At 44.7% G+C, this 16,666-nt stretch overlaps 1 protein-coding gene across 3 annotated transcripts in view; it reads left to right on the top strand.

Annotated features, from left to right (window-relative positions):
* Positions 1–16,666, top strand: part of ABCA4 (ATP binding cassette subfamily A member 4) — a 131,702-nt gene that overhangs the window by 76,426 nt on the left and 38,610 nt on the right. For all 3 annotated transcript variants that reach the window (XM_043575610.1, XM_043575611.1, XM_043575609.1), the window contains 11 exons: positions 4–135; positions 1,312–1,451; positions 1,905–2,042; positions 3,030–3,223; positions 4,547–4,631; positions 7,395–7,600; positions 7,962–8,010; positions 12,306–12,553; positions 14,914–15,038; positions 15,521–15,619; positions 16,449–16,635. In XM_043575610.1, coding sequence (XP_043431545.1) covers positions 4–135; positions 1,312–1,451; positions 1,905–2,042; positions 3,030–3,223; positions 4,547–4,631; positions 7,395–7,600; positions 7,962–8,010; positions 12,306–12,553; positions 14,914–15,038; positions 15,521–15,619; positions 16,449–16,635 — 1,603 coding nt within the window. The remainder of the gene's footprint in view (positions 1–3; positions 136–1,311; positions 1,452–1,904; positions 2,043–3,029; positions 3,224–4,546; positions 4,632–7,394; positions 7,601–7,961; positions 8,011–12,305; positions 12,554–14,913; positions 15,039–15,520; positions 15,620–16,448; positions 16,636–16,666) is intronic.

Below are 16,666 nucleotides of genomic sequence, written 5' to 3'. Positions count from 1 at the left end.
CAGGTCCATCCTGACGGGTCTCTTGCCACCAACATCAGGGACTGTGCTCATTGGGGGAAAGGACATTGAAACCAGCCTGGATGCAGTCCGACAGAGTCTTGGCATGTGTCCACAGCACAACATCCTGTTCCACCAGTAAGTAGAACAGGAATTGAGATCATCCCCATGCCTTGCTCTCCCCTGCCCCCCAACACACATGTTCTCTAGAGCTGAGCTCAAGGATGCCTGTTCTGGGGGCAGCAGGCAGTGTGTTCTTGTTTGGTTTCCCCATGTTCAAGGTCCTTTGTCCTGCTTGCTATAAGAGGTATCCCTCAGAAAGTCAGGCTATGCCTCTGGCATTGGGAGCTGAGGTCTACCCCCTAAGAAAAGTACTTCCCCCTGCTCTCTGACAGAGTGGTCCATCCTGGGGCCCCTTGTTCAGTCCTGAAATATTCCCTCTCAGGGACCAAGAGAGGAGACCATTGTTCCTGTTTCTCTCTTAAGCCAGGCACTAAAAACTGACTTTTCAGGAGGCTTTTCACTTGCTTTCCCCCGAAACTTTTACTTATTATTTTAAAAGCTATATTGTATTTAGAGAAAGGAAGGAAAGAAATTTAAATAGAATGGGGCACCTGGGTGGCTCAGTCAGTTAAGCATCTGACTTTAGCTCAGGTCATGATCTCACAGCTTGTGGGTTTGAACCCCGCATTGGGCTCTGTGCTGACAGCTCAGAGCCTGGAGCCTGCCTCAGATTCTGTTTCCCTCTCTTCTTTGCACCTTTCCCGCTTGTGCTCTGTCTCTGTCTCTCTCAAAAATAAACAAACATTTTAAAAAAGTTAAAAACAGAAAAGAAGAAAATGGAAGTCACCTGTAATTTCACCATCCATAACACCTTGGTGTATGATTTTTCAGAACTTCTCCTATGCAGGTGTGTGTGTGTGTGTGTGTGTGTGTGTGTGTGTGTGTGTGTGTGTGTTTTAATTATAAGGGAGAGTAAAACTCTGCATACAATTTTGTAACCTGCCATTTTTTAATGCAGTTAGGGTTTTTTTTCACTCAGGATGTCATTAACATCTTTTCATGTCATTATATATTCCTCTATAAAATAGTTTTTTGTTTATATACTACACTATTATATAAATGTACCATCCTTTCTTATTAGATGCTTAGCATGGTCTGTTTTTTGGTTTTTTTGTGTGTGTTATAAACAGCACCACAGTGATCATCTTGATTGCTAAAACTTTGTGCTCACCCTTAATTCTTTCTATAAGGTGAATCATTAGAGGTAGAATTGCTGAGCCCATTGCCTTTCTCATTGCCCTGTCCCCATAGCCTCACAGTGGCTGAACACATCCTGTTCTATGCCCAGCTGAAAGGAAAGTCCTGGGAGGAGGCCCAGCTGGAGATGGAAGCCATGTTGGAGGACACAGGCCTCCACCACAAGAGGAATGAAGAAGCTCAGGATCTGTCAGGTGCTCGGTATTGGAAAAAGACAGGACTACAGATGGCAAATGAATTGTCTTCCAGGACACAGGGCCCTGAGAGGGGGAGGCTTATTACAGACCTCGTAAGAGGTGGAACACTTCTATAATGTTATTCTGTGCACCTAAGAGCACCCCACCTCTGGATCATTTCCCACATGGAACCCTATGTTAGAGCAGCCTGAGCTGTATTGATTCTGGTGTTTATGTGTTTGGACTAAAATGTGAGAACAACCTTCAGATGGTCTTATCCATTTCTGCATTTCTTGCCTTTTCTGCATTTAAAGAGGACCCCACTAGGTTTGAACACTATATAAACATCTAAGGAGGCAGCGTCAAGCTGCTGCTGGTCTTAAGGTAACCCCCCTTACACCACAGCCCTGGCCCTTTCTCTTCCGATCCTCTACAGCTGTCATGAACTTGTTGCCTTGTGCGTACCTCTAGGTGGCATGCAGAGGAAGCTGTCTGTTGCCATTGCCTTCGTGGGAGGTGCCAAGGTGGTTATTCTGGATGAGCCTACCTCTGGGGTGGACCCCTATTCGAGACGCTCAATTTGGGACCTGCTTCTGAAGTATCGCTCAGGTAATAGCCACTGCTCGGTGCCCTTTGTTCTCACTGAAGCTCTATCTGTGATCTCTACTCTCATTCCTGGCGCTCTGTAACTGAGTATAGTTAACAGCCATAACTACACTCTGATGGGACTTCAGCAGTCACTTGAGTAAATCTAAGTTCCCGTGGAAGCCTCCTGAAGTTTTTACACAAATATAAACAGGAATCACTGATGGAGCAGACTACTTCCCAAAATATTCTAAAAGGTTCTCTCAACCTGTGGCCCTTCTGTCTGGAACAATGTGTGCAGCTCTATGCGAAATTCCTCTTTGACTAAGAAAACCCAGGTCACATGCAGACATCCCAAGGAACTCCATAACTGTCAGGTGGTCACTCAAGACCAGGTGTGAGGGTGACACGCAGGTGTCCAGTGCTCCAGAGGACTACTGCAGATAGCAGGGCAGTGTCTCAAAATGGGACCTTCTTTCCTCTATCCCAGCACCTTCCAACCAGAGGGTGCAGATCCAGAAAGACAGCAGGCAGAGCTCAGACTGCCCATGAACAAGAAAGCATGGCTGAATCCCGTGGTCAGTTTGCCATCCTGGAATCCTCATTACTGTTTTCTTTTAGTGACATCTCCTATTGGTTTCAAAGGGTATGTGTGTTCTTTGCAAAGATTATAAGTCCAATGCTTAATGCTCCAGAGAATATGCATATGGAACTCAATAGATGCCAATTACTATAATAAATATGTCCCATACATGGTGATTTATTTGAATCAGGTCCAATGCCAGATGAAGAGATACTGTGTGTGACAGTGTTTTACAACATGCAGGATGCTGTCAAATGTTAATTGTTGTCACTATTATTCCAGTTTTCTGGACTTTGCCACAGAATACCTGTTTTTATTTATCAACTTCAAATTTTTATGCCCGTGTAACAGGGAGGTTACTCTACATCCTCTCCCATCCAGCCTTGCCCAGGCCTGCCTGGTGATCCCCCTGACCTCTGCCCTTGCAGGCAGAACCATCATCATGTCCACTCATCACATGGATGAGGCTGACCTCCTCGGGGATCGCATCGCCATCATTTCCCAGGGAAGGCTCTATTGCTCAGGCACCCCACTCTTCCTGAAGAACTGCTTTGGCACAGGCTTCTACTTAACTTTGGTGCGCAAGATGAAAAACATCCAGAGCCAAAAAACAGGCTATGAGGTATGTGTCTGCCCAGGGAAAGAGTCCATTTCGGGTGAACAGAAATGTACAGTGTGGTGCTGCCATTCCAGACCTCTCTACCCAAATCGGGCTCTCGCTGTCGCAATCAACCTCTTTGTTTCTGAGACTGTTTGCAGATTTTGATAAATGGACATTTCTAACCCTCCTACAGAGATGCTTTACCCTAAATGAAACAAGTAGTTTTAAACCTGAGATTATTGTTGTCCAGAATCCTAAACTACACACACGGTGTGCTGCAATGTAGAAGTGTCTCAGTCTACAAGGTTATACAGTTTTAAGGAGAGTGGTTATTTAAGCTTCCTGTTTTTCATTCTAACATTTATATTCCCTAATTATTATTTTTAAAAAATTTTTTTAATGTTTATTTATTTTTGAGACAGAGAGAGACAGAGCATGAGCGGAGGAGGGGTAGAGAGAGAGGGAGACACAGAATCCCAAGCAGGCTCCAGGCTCTGAGCTGTCAGCACAGAGCCTGACGTGGGCCTGAACTCACGGACCGTGAGATCATGACCTGAGCCAAAGTCGGACGCCCAACCGATTGAGCCATCCAGGTGCCCCTTATGTTCCCTAATTAAACCCAAAGTCCACTAGTAAATGAAAGCCCAGAAAAGGCTTTCTTGGGGACTATACCCTAAAAATGGTGAAGCCAAACAATACCAATTAGCAGAGACCCCCTCAACATGTCAGGAGACGAAGTTCAGGTCTGGGTAGCAAGGTGGACAACCTGTATCATCCTGGGTAAATTCCTTAATTCTTCATCATCGTTGGTTTCCTTGCACACAGAAAATGAAACTGGTTATCTCTGCTTCTGCTTATCAGGGATGTGGTGAAGATAAATCAGGTAAAGCATTATGAATGTGCTCTGGACTCCTTGAGAATAGGCACTGTTCACATTTCAGTTGTCCCAATTATTATTTTGTAGCATTACCTATGCCTCTGGCCACTGTGGTGTAAGTGTTCCTGCCTCTAGGCTTTCTAGGTGGATTTCCACAGCCCAGTGTGCATCCATGGGGAAGGAGGACCACAATGTCTCGCACAGGCAGACCCACAGCTGTCATATTATAATGGCAAGCCAAAGGTATCCTTTGAGGTTCTACTACTCTCTGTGCCTGACTCACACACTGGCCAGGATAAAATCAAATAACCACACCCCCAGAATGCTCACATGAAGCAATACATTCAAATGGTGACAGAAAATCTGTTGACCACTTTTGGTGGCCAGAAACAAATGAAGCTTGGTGGTGATAGCAGTCAGCATCAGGGAGATGTTATCATTCAAGTGACTGAACCCTGTCGTTTCAGGGGACCTGCAGCTGTGCATCTCAGGGTTTCTCTACCAGGTGTCCAGCCCACATAGACGAGATAAGTCCGGAACAAGTCTTAGATGGTAAGGATTGGGGCAGGCTGTATCTTGGTTCTTGTCTGGTGATCATCTCTCGGTGTTGTCGGGTGTGTCCTGTTGTCATAGGCTTTAATGGGAGCAAAGAGAACACTCTGTGTACTTCTCAAGCCCGTGCTCATGCAGTTGCTCATCTTTTTCTTTGGCCTTCCTTCTCCTCCATTCCCAGAGGAATTTGAAAAGTCCTGGGCCTAAGGGCCTCTTCTCTTAAATGAGGAATACAGTCTATGTTCACTTCTTGCCCTGCCCACTCCCCTCCTGGGTCCTTCTGCCCTGGCTGCAGGTGGCATTAGTGTCTGAGAAGGGCTTCTCTAGGTGCCAGGTGGGGCCTTCTGGTGAAGCCATGGTGACATACAGTCTCATAGTGAACTATTCCAGAGAGATTTCATGGACTGGATGCCGAGTTACACATCCCTCTTACACTCCTGACCTTCCCCTCAGCGTCCCAACTTCCTAGTAGTTCTCCCTTGAGTTAGGGTGCATTAAAACTCCTCAGCAGCGCCTCCACCTCCAGGGAGAGGCAGAAGAGAGGCTCTCACCATAGGCACTCGCCTCACAGGATCTGACCTCGGGGACCCCGAGTGTTTGCCAACATCTCTCACTGTTCTCCATGAAGGCTCACTTCCATCCATCTTCTGGGGTATCTTTGCAAATGGAATACCACATACCCCATATCCCTCAGAGGGGGCAAAATTCAACCCGTGTACTGACTCAGGTTGATGACAGGTGGGGTTAGGGGAATCTGCTTATCAAAAAAAAAAAAAAAACACCAAGTTTTCTTTTTAGCACAATTTTTTTTTCTAAGTCTGAGGAATTTACTGATTAAAATCTGATAAAACAAAACTGGACACTATTTATATTCTGTGCTTGAAAGTTGAGGGAAAATGTCAAGGTTTGCCTCACGTTTCCTCTCTCGCCCACTTTGCACTGACAGAACCTGCAGTGAACATGAACACATCCTTTCAGGATGACAGCTTTATGTCTTTCCCTAGCCTGCCTTGCTGTGGGTCTCTCCCTGCTTTCTGAAGGTTCCTCCCAGGAGGAATCTTGGTCAAGACACTGATAGTTTTTAACAAACCAATGCAGTGGTGCACCACAATCAAGTTGGAAACAGGGACTCCTGGCTGGAGTAATTTTTTTTTTATATTCCTTTATTTCTAAATAAATGTTTATTTTCTTTGACTAGAAGAGGGATGCTGTGAATGGTAGGAAGCGCAGTAAGTTGTTATGCCCCAAGTAAGCGGAGGAAGATCATTCTATTCCCTAGTTAGCTCCTTGAAGGAGGACCCACAACTGAGCACCACACACTCACTGACCTCTCTCTGCCAGGCGCTGTGAGCCCTGCTGCCCTCCAGGACTACCTCTGGAAGGCTGACACACATGACTAAGACACAATTCCTGGGAATCCAGCAGCTTCGGGCTTGATTTCCTTCCTCAGAGAACAATGAACATGACCCCTGGAGAGCTGTTAGGGCAAAGCTGCTTCCTCACGCAGGGAGCCCTCCAGCCCCTGTGTGAAGTCATCCCAGAGCTAAAGACAATTGAGTCCACTTTACAAACTTGACATAAATCAAGCCTTCCACTCCAGGTAGCCAGAAGGACATGGGTTTGAAACCATGTAATCCCTCCACGTGGGTAATTTTTAGAACAAAGAAAGCAAAGAACCCACTGGGTGACCCTCACTGAGAGGATTGTCTTCAGAAGTGCATGAGAGCTGGGTTCTGAGTCCCTACAATCCCTCTCCCTTTGACCTCCCTCTCAAGATAATAGGGAACCGCTTTTCATATATATGCTTTAAAATTTTAAATTAGATTCTGGATGTTAAAGTAATACATGCTTATGCATAAAATTAAATTCCGACTGTACGAGGGTGTCAGGGAAATACTTGTCACTGGACACTTCCTCATGCCCCATGTTGTGCATGCCACACTCCCTCCCCTCAGCCCCAGTCTGACTCCACAGCTTCTCAATCCCCTTCTGCATTTCCTGAGATCAGGGTGTTATAGTTTGTTTGTTCATTTGAGGAGGCAGGTACAGTCCCAAAGGAAATGGCGCATTTCTTCAAAAAGTTAGACCAGGCACGGCTGTGTGATTTGGGAAGGAGAGTTCTCACCCAGCTTGGTCATCAGTTCCAGGTGTACGTCTTACACAAGTCACCTGTAGCTTGGGCCAGACCAGGAAAGTGAAAGCAGCTTTGACTTAACCTTCAGGCTTGTGGTGAATAAGAATGAATAATAACAATGATAAAAGCTTTCTTACTAGATATGATGTTCATGATAACAATAGCAGCCAATGCTTACCTAGGCACCAGGTACATCATTCTAAGTGTTTTATGTATATGAACTCATCCAGTCCTCATAAATAACAGTAAAGTGCCTGGCTGCCATTATTTTCCCCTTTGCACAGATGAAAAAACTAGGGTATGACCTGCTTCCTGTTACATAGCTTGTAAGGGACAGACCATTTGATTGAAAAAAGGAGAAAACTGGGAGGGAGGTGTTACATGACCTCCCCAAGTTTGTCCAGCTAGTTAGTGGGGAGTGCTTTTGCTTACATCTTCCTCTCCTCAGTGCCCTTCACTGGGCCAACTGGGCTAAAACCGGATGGGCTGGAGCATCGGTCCTCTGCGAGGGTTGTGACTGAGGAATGAAATGCCCCTTGCCCAGATGGGAAGAAAGGGGATGTAACGAAGTTCACAGTCTCCCAGGTTCTGGTAAACAGAGTTGCTAGCAGTCTCTTTTTGTGTCCTAGGGGATGTGAATGAACTGATGGATATGGTACAGCACCATGTTCCAGAGGCAAAGCTGGTGGAATGCATTGGTCAAGAACTTATCTTCCTTCTTCCAAATAAGAATTTCAAGCAGAGAGCATACGCCAGCCTTTTCAGAGAGCTCGAGGAAACACTGGCCGAACTGGGGCTCAGCAGTTTTGGAATTTCTGACACTCCCCTGGAAGAGGTAAGGCAGAGATTCTAGCTGGTTCCTGTCAGGTAGCAGAAAAGGTGGCTCTTTACAAATGTCTAACACTAGGGGAAGTTTTATATAAGGCAGAAAGCCATAATTCCCCACCCAAGCATAGCAACTATCTTCACTTTTGGCTCACTTCCTCATACCTTTGTCCATACAGAAACGTGTTTTACGTAGTTGTGGTCACTGTGTGCATACACTTTTATATTTATAGAAGACTGTGTTCTTAGATAAATCGTAATGTATTTTCCCTCCATTAGGAAGCAGTACCCAACAAAACTGAGCTTGGGTCAGACTTTTTTCTGAGAATGGAATGCCTAAACCACATGTTCTCTTTTTTCCTTCTTGACAGATTTTTCTGAAGGTCACGGAAGATTCTGATTCAGGACTCTTGTTTGCTGGTATGGTTCCAGAGTGTGTAGCTTGTTCCCTCCCCACACTCCCCAAGCTCTATATTGAAAATCTAAGGAAAAACTCATGAAACAACAAAGCAGGCAAATACTCCTCCACGGTATTTATCTGACCCATCAAACAATGCATGTTTTGCATTCTTGGCTCCTTTAAATGACAAAGGAATGACAAACGGAATTACGTCTGGGTGGAAGGACTCTAGATGAATCAGGATCCTTAAGGAGTTCAGCCTGGTAGCTTCACCACCCCCAAGCTTCTCATCCCACTTTCTGGTCTCCTGTACCTGCCACATCACCATCCTCATCTGCTCCTCTTATCTCCACCAGGCCTCTGATTCACCCCTGTCTGCATGAGTGACAGCCCACAGAGTCCCTAGAGATAATGGTGACAGTATGGGATCTTCTGTCTTTTTTGAGACAGATAAAATTATTCTGAGCCTTCATTTAGTGCCCTCTGGAACTTTGAAACTGTGAGGACCATAATTTCTGTGAATTTAGGGGTCTGTCTTCTACATGTGTGAGCCTGGACACCAACTAGCTCCTCCTGTGATTTCTAAACCCCAGAGCCACCCAAAGCGTTCATGAGTGCACTTTACTGTGGAGGGTGGAGGACAGAGAAATGGACAGGTAGGAGGGATTACATGCCACAGCACAGGCCGCTCCTGATAGAACAATAGGGGTCCGTCCACACTGATAAAATCCTTGATCTGGCTCCTCTCTCTCTGTTCTGTTTTCCTCTCTCGCACTCACAGGCAAAGCTGAATGGCCATCTTCCTTTGCTGCCTTGGGCTCCTGTGGTTGGTTACCTCTTTCTACCCAGTGTAGCATATCACAGTATTTTCCTGGGCAAAGACCATTTCCTCCCTGTAAAGTTTCTGATGCCAACTGTTAAGATAATGTGGTTTTCATCTTGCTTCATAAGTGGTCCCAGAAGTCTGTTTATCAGTTATGCTTAGAACTACCAGTGGGCAAATATGCCAGCCCAAATGTGCTCCCTGACCCAGGTAGCTCATGTGGCAGCTAGAAGAGGTGGGCATCCTGGCAGAGTGGGGAGGGAAGGCAGTCCTCTGGAGACAGTGGTAACAGCTCACCACAGGGCCCAGCTTTTCTTTCCAGCTTTGCAGACACAGAAATTGAATTCTCTCCCAGGTCACCCAAAGGCAAAGACTTACGTTAACCAAGACCAGAATGAAAATAAGCGTATTTATATCAGAAACTATGATGGAATCAAGAGTTGGGGCCTTTTATCTTCACAGAATACTCCTTAATAATTAGGTCTTCTCAGGAGAATATCAGAAGACTGGTCAACCTGAGCATAGAATAGGATGTTCCAATGAGACCTGCAGGGGTAGAGGTTAAGAGTATAGCTGTTAGAATAAGGCAGATGTGCATAATTTGCTAATTAGAGTGGCTTTGGGTAAATACTTAGCCTCTTTGTACCTCAGTTTCCTTATCTACAAAATTGGATTAATCACAGTATCCACCTGTTAGGATTGTTGAGAGAAGTAAATGAGTTAATACACGCCAAGTTTTAACACAGTGTGTGATTTCTGATTAAGATTTAGCAACCCTTATCTCAACGTTTACAAATCTTTTACTTAGGGGCGCCAGGGTGGCTCAGTCGGTTAAGCATCCGACTTTGGCTCAGGTCATGATCTCACAGTTTGTGAGTTTGAGCCCCGCATCAGGCTCTGTGCTGACAGCTTAGAGCCTGGAGCCTGCTTCGAATTCTGTGTCTCCCTCTCTCTCTGCTCCTCCCCCACTCATGCTCTGTCTCTCTCTCTTCTTCAAAAATAAATAAAAACATTAAGAAATTAAAAAAAAATAAGTCATCTTTTCCCTCAAACTAGTTTAGCCCTTTATACTTCAGGGAGCACTTAACATCCATTGTTTCGATTGTCATTATAATCTTGTGAGGATGCCAAGGCACGGATTAGCCCCACTTGGGGGAAACTGAGCTCACACAGATTAGATGACTTGCTTTAAAGTCGCACAGGCTTCTGAGTCTTACCCCTGGTTTTAGCTCTCAGATCTAGGAACCTCAATTCTATATTCTCACTGCCTCCCATTTTTCAGATGGCTAAATACATTGTTTTTAATTGGCTCAGTTTTAGAGGATGATGTTTTCTGATCATGTTTCCAAAGTCTGAAGGAACTTGTAGCTGTCCAGTTGCACGGTACCAGAAGGGTCAGTGCTACTTCTGAAGGTGTGGCTCACAGCCAGTGACCGCTAGAGGGCAGTGGAAAGCCAGGGACAAACATGATTCTGACCACCCTCAGCTGGCGCACTCAGCTCTGGCCTGAACAATGGGCTCCAGTCTGGATGGGGCATCAGAGAGAGAGCAGAGCTCATGGGATAGACATGAGGAGAGGCAGCACAAATCCCGCCAGACAAGGACCAACCACAGCAGACATCAAACCTGAGCCCTGATCAGGGAAAGGAGGCGGAGAGCTGGGGCTCTGGCACCTGGTCGTCAGAGAGGCTAGAGAAGCCAGGATAGTGCATTGCAGGTGCAATAAGTGTTCGCTGAAAGGATGACTGGGCTGGCCCAACTCCCTTTGCAGCTGCCCTTGTCCTGGGGGACTTCAGGAGGGTTAAGAAAGCAGCTGAAACCAACCAATGTTCCTATAAGCTCTCCCTTTATGTCCAACAACACGTTCTATAAATGAACCTTAATCATTGGTGATAGAGGCGCCTGGGTGCCTCAGTTGGTTAAATGTCCGACTTTGGCTCAGGTCATGATCTCACTGTTCATGCGTTCAAGCCCCGCGTTAGGCTCTGTGCTGACAGCTTGTAACCTGGAGCCTGCTTCAGCTTCTGTGTCTCCCTCTCTCTGCCCCTCTCCCCCTCAAAAATAAACATTGGGAAAATTTTTTTAAAAATCAGTGATGATGAACTGTATAGCTTCAACATAACTAGTGACTTGCAGTGAGTAGTTTTTAAAGCACATTCTCATGTGTTAGCTCATTTAATCTTCATAACGACCCTGTAAAATACTTTCATTTTCATTTTACAGGTGAGAAAGCCCAGATTCAGATAGGATGAGTCACTTAGCCCAATTTGTGCATCTACTAAGAGTCAGGATTCAAACCCAGGTCTCCTAACCCTAGTTCATTAGTCTTTCCACCACTTCACAGTGGCCTCCAAGAATTTAGAAAGAACCAATTCAACTCTTAAATGCACAGGTTACACGTGAATATATTTTGCTGTTTAAAGATTCAAATAATAAAAAAAGGCTAATATCACTCTTCACCCTCACCCGTCCCCACCACCCCCATCCCCGCCCTTTATCCAGCTCCACCTCTGGAGTGGTAACTGCTTTAACAGTTGGTGGGTAGTCTGTCACAGCCTTGCAGTTACAGATGTGCGTATGTGTATGCATGTATAAGATGCATTTTGTTGTATATGATAAACGTGCTACCTAACATAAATATGATCTTATTACACATATCGTTCTGCAACTTCATTTTTTTTTACTAGTTATACATTTTAGACCTCTCTGTCTATGCATTTATATCTATCCTCTTCTCTTTAGCTACTGTAGAGAATTTTTAAAGGATTTCAGGTGATTCTGTTGACAGATGATTTACACCAAAAAAAGACAATTTTTTTTAAGTTTATTTATTTTGAGAGAGGGGGAGGAGAAGAGAGAGGGAGAGCGAGAATCCCAAGCAGGCTCAACGCTCAGCACAGAGCCTGACACAAGGCTTGACCTCACAACTGTGAGATCACAATCTAAGCCAATACCAAGAGTTGGATGTTCAACTGAGTCACCCATGCACCCAAAAATAGAATTTTATTTTATTTTAAGTAGGCTCCATACCCAATGTGGGTCTTAAACTCATGACCCTGAGTATAACAGTCACATGCTCTACTGAGGAAGCCAGCTAGGTGCCCCCCAAAATAGAATTTGTAAAAATTTATTGACATGCCTGAATTGATATTGTTGCTGATTTAAAAAAAAAATTTAATGTTTTATTTATTTTTGAGAAAGAGACGGAGTGTGAGCAGGGGAGGGGCAGAGAGAGAGGGAGACACAGAATCTGAAGCAGGCTCCAGGCTGTGAGCTGTCAGCACAGAGCCCCATGTGGGGCTTGAACTCACGAACTGCGAAATCATGACCCAAGACAAAGTCAGACACTTAACTGACTGAGCCACCCAGGTGCCCCTCTTGCTGATTTCAATGAAGAGAAAATGAGTTCAGTGAGAAAAAAAACAAAATGGCATATGGGAGCCAGACCCTGTGAGTAGTTTTCTAAATTACTAATTCAGTCTTTCAAATCAGGTGGCGCTCCACAGAAAAGAGAAAACGCCAGTCTCCGACACCCTATGGAGAAGGCCAGACAGATTCCCCTGGGCTCCAATGGCTGCTCTGCAGAGCCAGCTCCTCACCCAGAGGACCACTCTTCCTCGAAGCCAGAGGAACGCAGCCGGTTCAACACAGGAGCACAGCTCATCATCCAACATATGCAGGCATTGCTGGTCAAGCGATTCCACCACACTGCTCGCAGCCACAAGGACTTCCTGGCCCAGGTACTACTTTGGGCCCTTGCCTGTGCTTGGTTGCCGGTGGCCAAGGCCTGCCTGCCCTCTGCCGGCCTTTCCATCCTCTCCTTGGCTTTCTCCTGCACAGGAGTTCAAACACAGCAATGAGCACCCTCTTTAGGTTCTATTGGCTTTCTTTGCTCCTTGCCAACCTTTATTTTGGTTCTTAGTAACATGAAGATCCTTTGTAAGCTTTTAACCTCACATAGCAGAGAAAATAAAATAATAGTGATTGTTTTTATTTTTGTTTTTAAGATTCTTGTTTTTAAGATTGTTTTTATTTTTACAGCGAAGGGTGAAGTCATATTTTCATTCATTTTTGCATTGGCCCTACATATCAAGGTCATTGGCCTCTTTTTTCTTTTTATTACTTTTTTATTAACTTTTAAATTTTAATTCCAGTGTTATTAACCTACAGCGTTCTATTTGGATCAGGTATATCATATAGAGATTCAGCAATTTTATATGTTACTCAGTGCTCATCATGACAAGTGCCCTCCTCAATCCCCGTCATCTGTTTCACCCACCTTCCACCACCTATCCCACCTTTGGTAATCATCAGTTTGTTATCTGTAGTTAAGAGTCTGTTTCTTGGTTTGTCTCTCTTTTTTTACCCCTGTGCTCGTTAATTTTGCCTCTTTAATTCCACATATGAGTGAAATCATATGGTATTTGTCTTTCTCAGACTGACTGATTTTACTTAGCATAATACTCTCTAGCTCCATCCATGTCATTGCAAATGGCAAGATTTCATTGTTTCTTATGGCTGAGTAATATTACGTTGTCTACATATACCACATCTTCTTTATCCGATGGATACTTGAGCCGCTTCCATTGTTTGGCTATTGTAAATAATGCTGCAATACACATAGGGGTGCATGGATCCTTTGAATTAGTGTTTTTGTATGTTTTGGATAAATACTCAGTAGTGTGATTACTGGATCATAAGGTAGTTCTATTTTTAACTTTTGAGGAACCTCCATACTGTTTTTCACAGTGGCTGCACCAGTTTGCATTTCCACCAGCAGTGCATAAGGATTCTTTTTTCTCCACATCCTCGCCAACACTTTTGTTTCTTGTGTTTTTTGATTATAGTCATTCTGACTATATGACTGGTATGGGTGGTATCTCGTTGTAGTTTTGATTTGCATTTCCCTGATGATGAGTGATGTTGAGCATCTTTTCATGTGTCTGTTGGCCATCTGGATGTCTTCCTTGGAGAAATGTCTGTTCATGTCTTCTGCCCATTTTTTAATTGGATTATTTGGTTTTTGTGTGTTGAGTTATATCAATTCTTTATAAATTTTGAATGCCAGCCCTTTATAGGATCTGTCCTTTGCAAATATCTTCTCCCACTCCGTAGGTTACCTTTTAGTTTTGTTGATTGTTTCCTTTGCTGTGCAGAAGCTTTTTATTCTGATGTAGTTTCAACAGTTTATTTTTGTTTTATCTCCTGTGCCTCAGGAGACATATCTAGAAAAACGTTGCTATTTTTGATGTCAGAGAAATTAGTGCCTGTGCTCTCTTCTAGGATTTTTATGGTTTTGGGTATCACATTTAGGTCTCTTCTCCATTTTGAGCTTATTTTTGTGTATGGTATAAGAAAGTCGTCCAGTTTTCCCAACACCATTTGTTGAAGAGACTGTCTTTTTTTCCATTGCTTCTTCTTTCATTCTTTGTCAAAGATTAATTGACCATATAATTGTGGGTTTATTTCTGTGTTTTCTTTTGTGTTCCATTGATCTATGTGTCTGTTTTTGTGCTGGTACCATATCGTTTCGATTACTACAGCTTTGTAATATAACTTGCAGTCTGGAATTGTGATGCCTCTAGTTCTGTTTTTCTTTTTCAAAATATCTTTGGCCACTCAGGGTTTTTTGTGGTTCCCTGCAGATTTTTGGATTGTTCGTTCTATTTCTGTGGAAAATGCTATTGGTATTTTGATAGGGATTGCATTCAATCTATAGATTGGGCACTCCTTTTTTTCTTTTTATTTGTTATTCAGATATGGAAACTCTGGTTCACCTCTGGTTGAACATTGGCCTGCTTCAGTGCTCAGGATTGGCCTACTTCAGCCATTCTTCAGTGGCTACCAGAGCATTCTGCTTACTGCTACACAGCTTGCCTTTACACATCTTCCCTTGTAATGTTCCCCAGAAGCCTGACCTTCTTTGCCAGGGGCCTAGTTATGAGGCTATGGGATGTTTAGTACAATGAGTGTGTGTGTGTGTGTGTGTGTGTGTGTGTGTGTCTGTGTGTCTATGTGTCTGTGTGTGTGTCTGTGTGTTGGTGTGGGAGTGTGTCTTTAACATACCACAGCCCACACTGCCATGTTTATTTTCTAACAGATTGTGCTCCCGGCCACTTTTGTGTTTTTGGCTCTGATGCTTTCCATCATCGTCCCTCCCTTTGGTGAATATCCTGCTTTGATCCTTCACCCCTGGATGTATGGGCAGCAGTACACTTTCTTCAGGTGCATAGTCTCTCTCATCCTTAAAGGTCATCATTCGCTCCCATGGGTTGTGGGGCTCCCAGGTCAGACTGCGTGGTGGACCTTCACCTTTTGACTCCCTGGGACAGCAGCTAATGTGGTAGGGGTCCTTGGACTGCCCTCCAAAAGGAAGTTAGTGTACCTGTCACTTGGAAATGGTGATTCCAAGTGGACAATCAGGACTGCCAAGAGTAAGGAAAGAGAAAGTAAAGGTTGGGTGAATGGGTTGAACTCTACCTTTTTGAGGCACAGACATGATATGGCATCAGATCACTGGGCATGTTTGAGTAGCACACTCCCTTCTCGGAAGACCTATGACCACTCCTAGGCAGCATTCTGTGGCTTGTGTATGTGCCCGGTATGTAGCAGCCATTCAATAAACACTTGTCAAGTTGCATGTTGGCTGCTTTGTCCCTATGTCCCAGTCACGTGTCTGTCAGCTCAGCCCCTGTCACTCTGTCTAGTTTGGACCAGCCAGGCAGTGAGCAGCTTGCAGCACTTGCAGACGTCCTCCTGAACAAGCCGGGCTTTGGCAACCGCTGCCTGAAGGAAGAGTGGCTTCCGTAAGTCTTTGCACACCCCCGTCCTACCATCACCAGCTGCCCCTCCCGGGGAGGGGGACCCTGATGGTGGGGTTCTGGGATGGCAGGTTGAGAGAGGCTCCACCTCAGTGCAGCTCTCTATTACATGGGTGCTTCCATATCCCTCACTGTCCCCCAGCCTCTCTTTCGACACCCATGTGCAAGGGTGTCACCACTTCTTAGGAAGCCCCTGCATCACCGGCAGCTCTGTATTTCTATAATTCTCAATATAGAAAGTTCCATACTGAACTGACATAAGCTTCCCACTTGTTTGAAAGGAATCTGAACAGAGAAAGGAAGGAGGTGGGGGATGTGCTGTTGTTTAATTGGACCAAGAGTGGTATTAATTACATAAATGGCTAACTTTCAATTATTGCTGTAAGTATAGAGAAGGGAGTTATAGAAGGCAGTTGAAACCCACCAAAAATCCAACAATTTAAATATAATTGTAACTGCTCTCATTCAGTATTTTTCAGATATAGATAAGGGCCAGAATAGACTAATTTCAAACTCTTATTTGTTCTGTTTCTCAACAGCTAGAGGTGGTAGAAGGAAGAAAGCAGATAAAACAGTCCACAAAGTAGATAATTATTGCCCAGCCCCACACCTAGTCAATCAACAAAATTCTAGTCTTGATTTTTTTTTTTTTTGAGCAGAAACTAACCTCCCAAGAATAGAAGAAGAAAATGCATGCATGGGTCTGAGGAGAAAGAGGAAAGGCTAAGGAGAGGGTTGGGCATTATCTCTCATTTTTAGGGATTTTTTTTATCAGCTGGAGCTGCTTGTGAAATATTTTTTTGCCTTCCATGAGGGAGTACCCCTGTGGCAATTCAACCCCCTGGAAGACTCCGTCTGTGTCCCCAAACATCACCCACCTGTTCCAGAAGCAGAAATGGACACCAGACGACCCCTCGCCTTCCTGCAGGTGCAGCACCAGAGAGAAGCTCACCATGCTCCCTGAGTGCCCAGAGGGCGCAGGGGGGCTCCCACCCCCTCAGGTACTTTGACCCTCCATGGGAAACCAGGGGC

Source organism: Prionailurus bengalensis, chromosome C1 (assembly GCF_016509475.1).
Source record: "Prionailurus bengalensis isolate Pbe53 chromosome C1, Fcat_Pben_1.1_paternal_pri, whole genome shotgun sequence".
NCBI classification, from domain to species: Eukaryota; Metazoa; Chordata; class Mammalia; order Carnivora; family Felidae; genus Prionailurus; species Prionailurus bengalensis.
This window is presented reverse-complemented; position numbering and strand designations above follow the sequence as displayed.